The sequence below is a fragment of the Barbus barbus genome (assembly GCF_936440315.1).
Source record: "Barbus barbus genome assembly, chromosome: 8".
In the NCBI taxonomy this organism is placed as follows: Eukaryota; Metazoa; Chordata; class Actinopteri; order Cypriniformes; family Cyprinidae; genus Barbus; species Barbus barbus.
The window spans coordinates 830,001-843,928 of record NC_136736.1 but is presented as its reverse complement, the minus strand read 5'-3'; the positions used below and the strand labels follow the sequence as shown (position 1 = coordinate 843,928).

Below are 13,928 nucleotides of genomic sequence, written 5' to 3'. Positions count from 1 at the left end.
GTTTTGTGATGTTCAGAGTTGATCTGTTTATCTGAATATGCTGTTTGTCACCGTTGTTGAGATTCATGCACCAATTCTTGATGTCTGTGTGTGCCTAAAATTAAGACTTTTTTAGGTGTTTTTTGTTTGATCAGAACAGCTTGTAAGAAATCCTTTCAAAATGTATATAAAAAACTAAATCGATCGCTGTGGAGTTACGAGGCTGTTGTAACCAATAAAAGAAGTTTAACTGAGATTAGACTCTCAATGAGTTCAGTGATTCAGGTCAAATAATGATGCTAAAACATAATCATCACCACCTGATGAATTTGGGTCTTTGCAAAAGTCTGGCTGTTAGTTTTAACAGCCAAACAAAATATAATAATAAAAAGTCACAGGTCAAGAGCCCAACTAAATTAAACACTGACCACTATAATGGTCAAAATAATATATAATCTAATAAAAATTGTGATTTTCTTCTGTGATTTTGCTGTGTACTATGCATATAAAAAACAAAACGGCTTTCTTTGCTTTACTTTGTTGAAGCTCATTTTTTATTTTTTTCCATTGTAAATTTAAAGAAGTGACCCAAAACAAAAAGAGAAAAAAATAATTGATGAGAGTACACAACAGAACAGTCATATATATATTCTTACATGATTCACTACACAATTATTCAGTTAACAGAGGAAAGGAAACCCTTGAACCTTAATTTGATTGCTTTGTTTGTTTTTGAGAAACACTATGTTTCTTCAAAGGTCTAAGACACATGTCTGATCTTCATGGTGAGGGTTTTCATACTGACTTTGTAACTATCGGTCCAGGAATGCCAAACAATTCCAATTTCTGCAGGGGTAAGTTCTTCACCCCATGAGTATACACCATTGGGGTTTGCTTCGTGACAGGTTTTGTACCAAAATGCCCCGAGAAACCGTTTGGCACAGTTTGTAGGGGATGCGTCTTGGTCCATGTCAAAAGTACTGAAGTTATGTTGATTATGGAAGGCCAAAGAGTCGCCTGCAGCAAGGAAGAGCATCGAGGACATCAGATGCGCAGTTACTCATGTGAATGTGATTTTTAATGTGAATGAAAGCATCCTACCTGCATTTCCATCACTGTACGAAACAAGCAGTTTGTACCCATCAGTTTCACTATGCACCAAGAAGGACGAGTACAAAGCAAAACCTTTTCTTTCATTGAAGTCCTCCAGATCCACTTTCAGCATGTACACCCTGTTGAGTGTCAGCTGGTGCATGTTCTCGAGCCCTGATCATACACACACACACAAACACACAAACAACACGTTCAACCAAACACTGGACATGAACAAACACACAAATGGATACACACTGTGAGATCTTACCCAGCCAGTGTTCATCCTTCACATTCCCAAATCCTCTCTTGTACTGATCCCACGGCCGATAGAAATTTACACTTCCATCCACTCTCCTCTGAATCACCTATGATGGGTGTGTACAGAATATGTGATTCATAATGAATTTTCTGATGTGCGTTTAATGATTTAAAGTTACATTCGTACCGTCCATCCTCCATTGTCTATACCATTCCCATCTGAGATCATCTCACAGTAAACCCAGACAGGAACGTCACCTGTTGGATAGATGGAGTAAATCCCACTGACTGTTTGTCCTGATTTATAAACGTCAGAACAGTCGAACGGCTTTTCTGAATTCTGACTGCTCATCCGAACAGCAGAGAGAAGAGCCACCAAAAACACCAACATCTACATGTGACAGAGAGAAAGAGATGAACATCACACTGAAATAAAGATAAAACCACCTCAAGGTAAACAGCAAATTCCCCGGAGTCAAATTAACACTGCCGGGTATCTAAACGTGTCCACACTACAGAGTGTTAAAAGTAAAACTGAAGCATGGAGACTGTAGTGTACACCGTAAGTTTGAAAACGTTAAGCTTAAATGTTTAATATGAATAGACAGTACTCATAAACGGCTGCTGAGGTAGTATTCTCAAGTGAAGCGAGTTGAGGCTTGGACCCAGAAACAGCACTTCGTATGCCACCATTTATCAAGCGGATACACACCCAGCAGTGTTAATTTGACACTGGGGATTGTTCTGTGTATGTAGAGTTATTGAGGAACTTACTGCTATCTTCTCAATCTAGTCTGATGATCTAAACAGATATATGTTTTATCTAGGCAAATATAATATAGTTATTTTAATATTATGCTTATTTAGATATTTGTTTTTATTTTCTGAAAGTTGTATAAATTTCTGAATATTTTATGAAGTAGAAAAATAAAGCAGTAGCTCACCGTTCTTCAGTCTGTAAACTCAGTGTTCTTCAGTCTGACACAAACACTTGTATTTGTCAGATTCTCAGGCTCCTCCTCTGTGTTAACATAGAACTTTACATTGCAAAAGAGTAGAGACAGAATATTTACCATTGTTCAAGATCAAGGTCAAGTTCAAGTTGAGCTTTATAGTCATTCTGCTACATGTGGGGACATACAGTGGAACGAAATGTCGTGTCTCGCAGGACCACGGTGCTACATAAATACAGACATACAACAATGAAGTAAAAAACAATATAAACACTATAAACCTATATACAACTAACCTACTGACAGATTTTACTATAAGTATACTATATATATAAGTATTTACCCTATACAAACTAAAAGAATAAAGGATAAAAAATACAAACTATACGAATGCTTCACATAAATATTACTCTATACAAACTAAAAAATAGAAGATAAAAAAAATAAATAAATAAAAAAAACTATACGAATGCTTCACAAATACTGTACATGTGCAAAGAGAGACATTTGAGTCAGCAGCTGGTTGGGGAACAGTGCAGGATGATTTGTAGTGCATGAGCATGTAAACATACATGTATTGCTGAGTCTTTTGTGAGATTGTGTACACGCAGCAGTGTGTGTAAGTGTCCATAGTGCACATAGAGGAGAGTGTGGTTTGTACAGGCCCACTCACCTGTGTGTAGCACACTTCGAATTGCACAAAAAATAAAAATATAAATAAAAAAATTAAAGTTCCATACAGTTTTTCTTCTGTGTGGTAAGGTTTGGGGTGGGGGGTGGTCCATGTTTCAGGAGGTAGGGGTTTGCATGGGGTTTCAGAGGGGGGCGGGGTGGTTTGAGTTCAGGGCTCTCACAGCCTGGGGGAAAAAGCTGTTGAGCAGTCTGGCGGAGCGGGCTCTGATGCTCCGGTACCGTCTTCCTGATGGTAGGAGCTGGAAGAGACTGTGGGAGGGATGGGTGGAGTCCTTGTATGGTGACCCATACTCGGAATTCGTGCTCTGCATTTATCCCATCCAAAGTGCACACACACAGCAGTGAACACACACACACACACACACACACACACACACAGCAGTGAACACACACAACCGGAGCAGTGGGCAGCATTTATGCTGCAGCGCCCGGGGAGCAGTTGGGGGTTCGGTGTCTTGCTCAAGGGCACCTCAGTCGTGGTATTGAGGGTGGAGAGAGCGCTGGACATTCACTCCCCCCACCTACAATCCCTGCCGGCCCGAGACTCAAACCCACAACCTTTGGATTATGAGTCCAATTCTCTAACCATTAGGCCACGACTTCCAACTAGGTCATCTTTTCACATTGCATGAAACTAACCTGCCCTTGTTGTTGTATTGGATAAGTACAGGTGGTGCAGAACATACTGTTCTTACCATAACTCCACATGTTTTTATTGAAAGTGTTGTCAGTTCATTAAATTTAACCAAGTCAAGAAATGGACATTGCTTTATGGACACCGTTAATTACAACCTATGAGTCAAGAACAACTTACAACTTTATAGGAAAGCCACTACAACTAAAAGAGAAGAGGAAACCCTTAAACATTAATTTAAATTTTCTGTTGTTTATTTCTGAAAAGCACTGTAATATTTCTAAGACACATGTACAGTGCAGTTCCGTACAGTGTTTGTACCAAAATACCCTGAGCGAAGTTTGGCACAGTTATTTACATAGACATCTCTGTCTTTGTCTAAGGTGGCGAACTTCTGTCCATTATTGTAAGATGAAGAGTTGCCTGCAGAGAGGAAGAGCATCACTGAGTACAATAACACATTGGAAATTAATTTTCATAAGTATAAACGGTGTTGGCCAAGTTCAGAACTGGGTAATCCAGGGGTCAGAAAGTAAAAGTCCTGCCATATGTTTATTCCACCCATGAACTCAGCAGCTGATTTCACCAGAGGAGGAACCAAGTCATTCACAAGCAAGTCTCAAGTCAAAGTCAAAGAGGTAAAGTTAATGAGATAATTAAGTGACTAATTAAATGATGATTGTGTATTAGTGACGAACACCTGATGTCATTGAGAATTACAGAAGATCAGATATTGTTTTATTGGTTAAAATGATGCCACCATCATGGAGATCAGTGTTTGCTTTAGTTTGTCTCTTGACCCTTTTAGTAATTTAAAGTAATTCGCTTTTAAGCAATTGCAATATTTTGCATCTCAACAAACGTTTGTGCATTTGCACATTGCTGAATTAATTAAGTCAGTGTAGTGAGTATAGATGCTGCCTGATTTATGGGACTTTTTAGGGATCAAATGTTTCAGTCCATTGGAAGAGCTTTCACCAAATTTTACACACTTTTACTGATTACCCACAACATTTAAACCAATGGCAAGTGAACAGATCTGAGTGACTTTAACAAGGGCCAAATAGCGATGACTAGACAACTGAGTCAAAGCCTCAAAGAACACATTTCAAGGCTGCATTCGAAGGAGCCTTCAAACTGGGACAGTCTTCATAACGAAAATGGTCTTCAGACGCCTCGAACTTCGAAGCTTGTATTTGAATTAGGACACAGCGAAAAGAGGCCTGCTAGGAAAGATTCAAAATACACATACAAATCCATTCGACAAGAAATTTGTAAATGTGAAACATTAAAAACTTTGTGTGCACACTTGAATAGTGTTTTGCATTTATGAATGGCATTTTCTGAATGTAAATTTTCTTGTAAATATAACATGGAGAACAAGGAATACAGAAGAAGGTAAGGAGGCAAACACAAAACAAATAAAGTTCATGAGGGTGGAGGAGCAGAGGTGGAACATGGGGAGGGATGGTGGATCAGGCCCAGGGAGTGGAAGAGGGCCTGTAGTCTGTGGCAGAGCAAGTGATCAGGGCAGATCAGGCAGAATAGTGAAGCAGGCGGAGACCCCCACAAGAGCAGATGGGGCTGATGACCACCATAGTGGTTCAGAAGCACAGGTATAGAGATTTCAAGAACAGTCTTTGTGGCTGGGTCATGGCAGGCAGCGAGAACAGGAACAACCTCTGTGGTTGGTACATGCAGGTCCATATCCAGCTAAGGTCAGCTCAGTAAACTTTTCAAGTTCAAAAATAAAATTTGTTCTCTGAATGACTAATGACTTGTATGAAAGTCTGCATGACATGTATAATTCAGTTTAGACCATTTGCAAGAATGTTTAGCGTCTGTGGAATGAAAATGACTGCTGCAAGACACTGGTGGAGTGAACGCCTGCGCACAGCCTCCGTGTTGCCAGACCCAGCTGTTATAAGCTTTTCTGGACTTGTCTTATCAACTTAATTTGACACTATAGAAAGTTAATTATGTAGGATGATGCAGTTTAGGGTCACCGATATCTTTATCTTATCTTAGTTGTAAAAGATTTGAAATAATTTCGGTTTATTTTTATTTATTTATAATGTTTAGTTTGTTTTAATATCAATATCTGTCAACAGTGTCATTCATTATACTGCCGTGCAAAGGCAAAAGACCATAACTTTGATTTTTGTCGAAAATGAGTTATTGATATTTTTGGGACATTCAAGACATCCTTTATCATGTACATAAGTATCTTGAGTCAATTTCATTGTTTTTCCAAGAAAATAACGGGTCGTCTCAATCATAACTTCAAAAATCCCCGGAGAAACCAAGGCAGAACACCATATAACACCAGTTACCGCTCTTTCGCTTTGTTTGGAACGCTCAAAATGAGTTACAGCGTTCTGCCTTTGTTCATCAAAATGAAGTTATGGTGCCGCTTGGAGTTATACGGTGCCTTTTTTTACTGTCCATTAAAGTCTGCCGCGTTTTAATTACGGTGTAGACGAACGAATTAGATCACGATCTACCAAACAGCTCCATAAAGCACTGTAAAGACTAGACACCTTGGCAGCAATACATAATCGCGAAGATAACCTTAAGAAGATAACCATAACATTCAAAGATTTATTTTTTTCCCCTTTTTGTAATGCAGATTATTCACCAGGCTGTCACTTCTAGTTGGATGCGTGTGTACTTGAATGCCATAGCACGTAGCATGATCAGTCATAAAATCAGTAGCCTAACAGTTCGCAATTAAATCCATATCCTACCTTTTCTTGTAACCCGATCAAATCAATCCATAGCGCTGAACGTCGTCAGAGATGTTTAATCTACACGCATTTCTGAGCATGCCTGCTTGCTGGCATTCACATAAATCCACAAATCGTTCTTTTAGGTTAGGCTATTTCATTCAAGTCAAAATAAGCTATGTCTAGAATTATTTTACGTTACTGAGCATACTAAATAAATTGGTTGCAAAACGGTATCCACTTCCATGTTTAACTTTTAGTCTACTTGTTTTGGTAAAAAAAATTATAATAATTAAAAAAAAATTTATTAATACAGTCACATTACTATATGAGAAAGCCCATGATCAGTAGATTTTATACAGGTGTAACTATAACGATTTTGTAAATGGTGATCAGCAATCAAATATTGATAATGTGGAAGTTACTGCCTTTTGCCTTGGTGTGACTTCTCACTTTTTGCAGATACTGCAAAGGCAGAGTACATTAACTTCAAAATAGGGGTACAAATCAATTTGAGCTCACAATTTTTTATGTAGATAATTTTCATTACTAAAGCATCTAACTGCCAAATTTCCAGTGTCCTACCTATAATTAATTTGCCTGGACAAGTAAACAACTTTAAAGTAATTTTTCTTTTGCCTTTGTAGGGCAGTATAATTTTCACAAATCATGCTAAAAACATTCATAAGAGCAGTAGACAATTTTATCAGCTATATAGCAATGGTTATTAATAAAACTATAACAGTAATATGTATTGTTGCATGAATAATAAACAGCTGATTAAATCCATCCTATAGTAAAGTATTAACAAATTTTGATGCAATAAATTGGGTTTAAAAATGATAATCCCTCCAAAACAGAGGAAACATCTTTCACGAACATCTACAAGTCTGTCTCTTTTGAAGTGTTTTAGTGTATATTTGCATATTTTGAGTATTAGCACAATTCTTTAACAAACCCCCCTGGACCTCACTAATTTTCAAACCTGGCTACGGCCATGGGTACATGACAGGCAAAGGGCTCAGAGACGTCCTCCGTGGCTGTGTAAGGGCAGGCAGAGGGTACAGGGATGCCTCCTTGGCCGTGACAGGAGAGACAAAGTGTTCAGAGTGGCCACTGATGTAATAAACATAATCCAGAGATGAGATATATAGTGCCTGATATATAGAGCTGCAAGGTGCAGAAACTTCTTTCAGATTATCTCACAATTCTGACTTTTTTTTTATCAGAATTGTGAGATAAAAAGTGGCAGGTTTTTTTTATTTATTCCATGGCAAATATAAGCTTCCATAACAAGACAGGGAACACCAGTTAGGCTTTGTAAAGATGCATGTTGGTCTATATAAATAAGCACCAAACAACAGTTACTGGCAAGAACTAAAGATACAATGAACTGCAAATTCTGAGGAGCTTCTGGACATTGAGTGAGGGCTCCTCCTGCTGACAGACAACAGGATTCACATGCAAACTCGCAGGGCCATGCACAGAAATTTTAGGTGTGCTCGACTTGAAGCGGCGCTGAGCAGAATGATCAGTGTATGACATCAACGTATAGCAGACAGATCCTTATGATTTTGAATCACTCTTGCGGTACTTAGATGTCAAACACTGATCATTCTGCACAGCACCGCTTCAAGTCGAACATACCTTTTGAGGGGCAGTAAGGGGGTGGGTGCTTGTTAATACAAATTATCCAGTTGTTACAAATATACAATTAAAAGAGAAGACAGCACACTCTGTAATAATTTCAGACTTTATTGTAGATGTTTTGATAAGAGTGGGCTCTCCCTCACTGTCTGAGCCTGCTTCTGCCTCATCTTCAGTGGAAGCAGGGGAGAGTGGGGTAAGTTGGCCGGCCCCCTGTATCTTGGCAAATACACTTTTACTGTCATCTAAGCATGTATTTTGGAACCACCCATCATTCGTTTCTGAGTCGTGCAGCAGTAATAACATAAGATGACAGATCCTATTTCAAGCAAAATGATCATATTTATTCAAGCATTTAACACTTCTAAGTTAATTCAATGTTAGTAATGTACTGCACAAATGATAGCGATCACGAAGAAGGTCCTCTGTCCCAAACGTGTACAGTAGTAGATACACACATTAGTAGCTCTATACTGCTACTTGTTGGCGCAGTTTTGTAACTTAGAGAACCTATGTTATGTCGATATCACAAGAAAACAAGAAGGAAAAAATTAATAATAATGCATGGCCGCTTAGAACTTCCGTAAGTGTTAGAGGGTCAAGTTATTATTATGTTTCATGTTAACTAAAAAGAAAACAATTAGAATAGAAAGTGTAGATGGTTTTAAACAAAATTGTCTTATGGCTTGGAGTGTAAAATGGCCTGTTGAAAATTATGCACTCAGATCCCAATCATATTTTCCAAACTATTTTTCTGTAACACAGCAATCAAGGTTTGTTGTGATTAGAGTGTTTCATTAACAGCAACAGTTGTGCATCTACAAACCATGTTTCACAGCTTATCACACACCAGATTTGATACAACAGATAACATTCAGCGATTGTCACTCACATGAAGCACAGATTTGCCTTTGATGTCAGGCATTTGTTGACGATTTCCACAAAAGTGTCAGCGAGTGAAAATCAGCTAAATTCATGCAGTGTGAATGCAGTTATATGGTTTAATGGAAAAAAGAAACCTTTAAATATTAAATTAATTGTTTTGTTGATTATTTCTAAGAAACACTGTAATGTTTCTAAGACACACGCTTGATCTTCATGCAGATGGATTTCAGACCGACAGTTTTACCCTTCCACGTTGACCAAACATTTCCAATAGCCGTATAAGTGGGATCTTCACCCCATAAATACACACCATTGGGATTTGTATCGTGACAGGCTGAGTACCAAAATCCCCCAAGAAAACTTTTGGCACAGCTATTTTTATAGACATCTTGGTCCTTGTCAAAGGTGGAGAACTTGTATCCATTATGGCGGGCTAGAGAGTCGCCTGCAGACAGGAAGAGCATCACTAAAGACAATGATCCAAAGGAAATGTGTTTTCATGAGTATAAATGAAAGTGTCCTACCAGCTCCTCCATTATTGAACCCTGAGACATGTAGTTTATACCCATCAGCTTCAGGACCCACAGAGAAAGACGAGTAAATAGCAAAAGCTTTATCTCCATTAAAGTTCTCCAGATCCACTCTCAGCGTGTACTTCCTTTTATTTGTCAGCTGGTACATGTTCTCCAGCCCTGACCATACACACACATGAAGAACACGTTCAACCAAACACTGGACATGAACATCCACACAAACACACATGCTGTGAGATCTTACCCAGCCAGTATTCACTCTCCACATTCCCAAATCCTGTCTTGTACTGATTCCACGGCTGATAGAAATTCACACTTCCATCCATTCTCCTCTGAATCACCTGTGAATAGAAGATATGGTAACATTTTATTATAGGGAACAATTCTCAATATTAACTAGATGCTTTTTAGTATGCCTATTATTAACATATTGGCTGTTTATTAGTACTTACAAAGCACATATTCTGTATGACCATATTCTACATCCCTAATACTGCCCAATACCTAAACTTAACAACTGCCTTACTAACTATTAATAAGCAGCAAATTAGGAGTTTTTTGAGGCCAAATTTGTAAATTATATGTTAATGGCGAGAATTGGACCTTAAAATTAAGTGTGACCTTAGATATGATTGATAATGAATGTTCTGATGTGTGTTTAATGATCTAAAGTCACATTCGTACCGTCCATTCTCCATTGGCTTCATCGTTCCCATCTGAGATCATCTGACAGTAAACCGAGACAGGAACGTCACCTGATGGATAGATGGAGTAATTCCCACTAACTGTTTGTCCAGAGAAATAAATGTCAGAACAGTCATTTTCATACTGACTGCATTCATTCATCCATACAGCTGGAATAAGAGCCGTCAAAAACACCATCATCTATGGAGACAGAGAGAGAGAGAGAGAAGAACATCACTCTGAAATAAAGCTGAAAAGGTCTTTAGGAATGTAGAGTTATTGATGAACTCACTGCCATCTTCTCCTCAGCAGATTGTAGCAAAGATCTCTTCAATCTAGACGAGAATAACAAAAACATTTTCATAAAGTCTGCTTTGACATTTGGTTTATTTTATAGTTGTATAAATGTCTGAATATTCTGTTTTGTAAATGTATTGTAAAGCAGTAACTCACCGTTTGTGTTGTGTTATTTGTATTCTTTTGTCCAATACAAACACTTTATATCTGTCAGATTCTCAGGCTCCTCCTCATTGAAATTTGCATTGCAAAAACCCACATTTTGGAAGCAAATAAAATGCAAGTTAAACATGCATTCACAAGCTGTATCTGATGAGCTTGCAGTGCCTTGGCCCTGAATTGCTGCTTGCTTTCTTTCTTTCTTTTTATTTGACAAAAAAAAAAGTGAATACACTCAATTTGTCAAGGATAACACAATAAAGTTTAAAATAAAACTTGTTTCCATTGTGGTCCTTGATGTAAAGCACAAACTCCACTCCCGGTAACACTGGCACTGCATTATAAATACAAACATTACAATAAAATTCCACATTTACCAAAATACAGTCACAAATAACCATGTACTTAATACAAATTCATCAGCAAAACAACCTACTTAAGAGCCAACTTTTAGCTTTTAAACTAAAACTAACCATATTCGAAATACCTTTAATATCCACAGGTAATTTATTCCACAAAAGTGCCCCAGAATATCTAAAAGACCTACGACAATACATCGTTTTAAAACGAGATAATGTAATATCCATAAGACTTTGCCTAGTTTTATAACAATGTTGCTCATTTACCCTAGAAAAAAGTACATTCAAATATGAAGGAGCTCTATTATTGATAATCTTATGTCCCATTTTTAATTTTATGTATTGTAGTCTACTTTCTATAGGTAACCAATCAAGACACTTAAAATGGGAAACCTCCACATGTGTAAAGCGACTAAACCCTAAGCCTTGTTTGTGAGACCAGAGGTTAATCTCTGAAGATCTCAGCAGAGGACGATTAAACAGCTCCACAAACTCATTACTAACCAGACGGACTTCATATCTGTCAGACATATATGGAGGAGACTTTGTTATTTATACCCATAACAACTGAGTGATATGCTTAATATTGTGAAGATCTATTGTATGCCACTGGTCCATGAATTGTGTACATGTATTTAACTGCATCTGTAATATTCATGTCCTTGTAGAGTATTTAAGTGGATTTAAATAAATTGCTAAAATGCATGTGCTTACTTCCACAGCAGGTTATGATTGCTCGACTGAGAGTCTCAAATCTGATTTGCTAAAGAGAATGACAGACACACAAAACAAGACCTGCCAAAAAAGTCTCAAAATACACACTCACAAATCCAAGACGATTTGCAAATGCACATTCAACAAAAACATTTGTGAATGTAAAACATTCAAAACATTCTGTGCTCACTTGCATATGTGAGGATAGTGTTTGTGAAACATTTTGTGAATGCAAATTTGGTTATGGACTCCAAGCAAGGAAAAGCAGGGCTTGTCAACTCGGTGGTGCTAATACCACTTAATACCACAAATCATAAAATTGGCTATAAATACCAAACCATTGCTCCAATTGACAAAAGAAAATACAAAAGTCTTGGCTGCCATTGGCTAATCAGAATCTAGCAGGAATATCCAATAGGCATGTAAAGCCCGAAACACACTGCAGGATTTTAGCTTGTCCCAGCATCGTGAAACAATCGTGGCGATTTCTGATTTCTGGGACAGAGGATGCCAACGCTCAGACAACATACAGAATTACCAAATTTTACCATAAGTTAAATATATTAAGGTTCAGCAATATATACATATATTGTGGAAACATAATTTCCTGTAGAGCTGCTTTGCAACGATTTGAATCGTAAAAAGCACTATACAAATAAACTTTACCTTGAACTTGATATGCGTTACATATATTTAAAATCCATTCATTGTAACTATTAGAGAAGCACTTTGGTTGTGTGCTGTAGTGTCACAGGATTGGTTATGCAAAACCTAAACATATAAATAAAACAACAACACAAAAGTTATTTAGATACAATCAAATCAGCTCATGGTGACTATCTGCTCACTGTACAGCTCTGATCTCTCTGCTTTACAACATCACATGCATCACTTCAGAGAGAGATCTAACGCAGGAGTCAAGGGTCAAGAGATCAACTAAAGCAAACACTGATCTCCATGATGGTGACAGCATTTTAACCAGTAAAACATCAACATCTGATCCTCTGTAGTTCTCAGTAACAGCAAGTGTTCATCACTAATGCACCATCATCATTTAATTAGTCACTTAATTATCTCATTAACTTTAACTCTTTGAGGACTTGAGACTTGCTTGTGACTTGAAAGTAATGTCTTGGTTCCTCCTCTGGTGAAATCAGCTGCTGAGATCATGGGTGGAATAAACATAGCAGGACTTTTAGTCTTTGGCTGCTGGACTTTCCACCTCTGGTAATACATGCAAACATAAAAATAAAAATGGATGAAAGCTGTTACTTCTTGCCCAACTGGATAATGAAAACAAGGATATAATCAAAAGAAAACCTGCAAAAGGGGATGCCTTTTTAAAAGCTCATTATCATCAAATGTTTCTAAAATGTTTACATTCCGAGGCAGATTGCTGGCAACAGCCATTTTAAGATAGTTTGTGGTTTGGTCTTAGCTCTCCTCTTCACTACTCCTAACGTTTCACAGACTTAGGAGCTAGTTTTAGCGCTAAAACACTTTGTGAAATACTCTTAGAGCTAAATTTTAGTAGTCCTAAATTTAGAATTGATGCCCATTATTTTTAAGATTTTCTTCTTTTTTTATTTAAGGAAATAAATAAAGGATTTGGCTACACTTTATTTTGATAGTCCACTTTAGATATTCTACTAGCTATAAGTACTCTACTAACTGACAGAGTAGACTGTTAGACGATATTAATCAGGGTAAGTAGATTAAGCAGACAATCTACTAATACTCTAATGACTGCTAGTCGACATGTAGTTGCAAAGATACTTACTGATAGTAGAATGTCTAAAGTGGACTATCACAATAAAGTGTTACCTAGGATTTAAATGGATTTAGGGGAATAAAATGAAAAAAAGAAAACAGAACAGTAAACGTACAAGAATATGATAGTAATCAAGTTGCAAATATATATATTTTTTAAATATGCACCCATTCAATGTTATTTGTTTTCCTAATATGTTGAAAAGGCAAAATAGAGAAATGCTATTGTCCTCACATTCAATGAATTACACGAATCACGTAAATGACAGCCCTACTTATAATTCAAAATGGCAAAATTTGGCCAAAAAAGAGTAGAATAGTTTGCATCACTGCACATTGTTGGTCGTTTAGAGCTGATCCTCCCTATACGCAGAATACACAAGCTGCGTAGGGCCCCGAAACACCAGGGAGCCCCTTTGCTCTCACAGATGTTTTCATTTTAGTTTGGTTTTTGAGTTTGGCCAGCGGTTATTGAAAACATAAATGATCATTTATTTTAATGAGGTGCACTGTCACCCTCTCTATGTAAAAATCAGTCAAAT

General features: G+C 37.4%; 2 protein-coding genes across 2 annotated transcripts; both read right to left on the bottom strand.

Annotated features, from left to right (window-relative positions):
- Window positions 1–512: 512 nt before the first annotated feature.
- On the bottom strand, window positions 513–2,305 carry LOC306873688 (microfibril-associated glycoprotein 4-like). The gene is made up of 5 exons (XM_079423150.1): window positions 2,277–2,305; window positions 1,520–1,723; window positions 1,343–1,439; window positions 1,081–1,245; window positions 513–996 (listed from the first exon to the last, which is right to left on the bottom strand). The coding sequence occupies exons 2-5, from the start codon at window positions 1,721–1,723 to the stop codon at window positions 740–742; spliced, it is 723 nt and encodes a 240-aa protein (XP_079279276.1). The 5' UTR covers window positions 2,277–2,305; the 3' UTR covers window positions 513–739.
- Window positions 2,306–9,061: 6,756 nt separating this feature from the next.
- LOC306873740 (microfibril-associated glycoprotein 4-like) lies at window positions 9,062–10,385 on the bottom strand (the record flags this gene model as incomplete). Its single annotated transcript, XM_079423225.1, has 5 exons — window positions 9,062–9,315; window positions 9,395–9,562; window positions 9,648–9,744; window positions 10,088–10,288; window positions 10,380–10,385. 5 exons carry the CDS (start codon window positions 10,383–10,385, stop codon window positions 9,062–9,064), a joined length of 726 nt encoding a protein of 241 aa, XP_079279351.1.
- Window positions 10,386–13,928: the final 3,543 nt, after the last annotated feature.

Bases quoted from the DNA above. Each gene is read 5' to 3' on its own strand.
- LOC306873688 (XM_079423150.1), bottom strand. From the start codon at position 1,723: ATGTTGGTGTTTTTGGTGGCTCTTCTCTCTGCTGTTCGGATGAGCAGT. The intron at 1,440-1,519 runs GTACGAATGTAA...CACCCATCATAG, and splicing joins TAGACAATGGAGGATGGACG to GTGATTCAGAGGAGAGTGGA. The intron at 997-1,080 runs GTAGGATGCTTT...TCCTTGCTGCAG, and splicing joins GTACAGTGATGGAAATGCAG to GCGACTCTTTGGCCTTCCAT.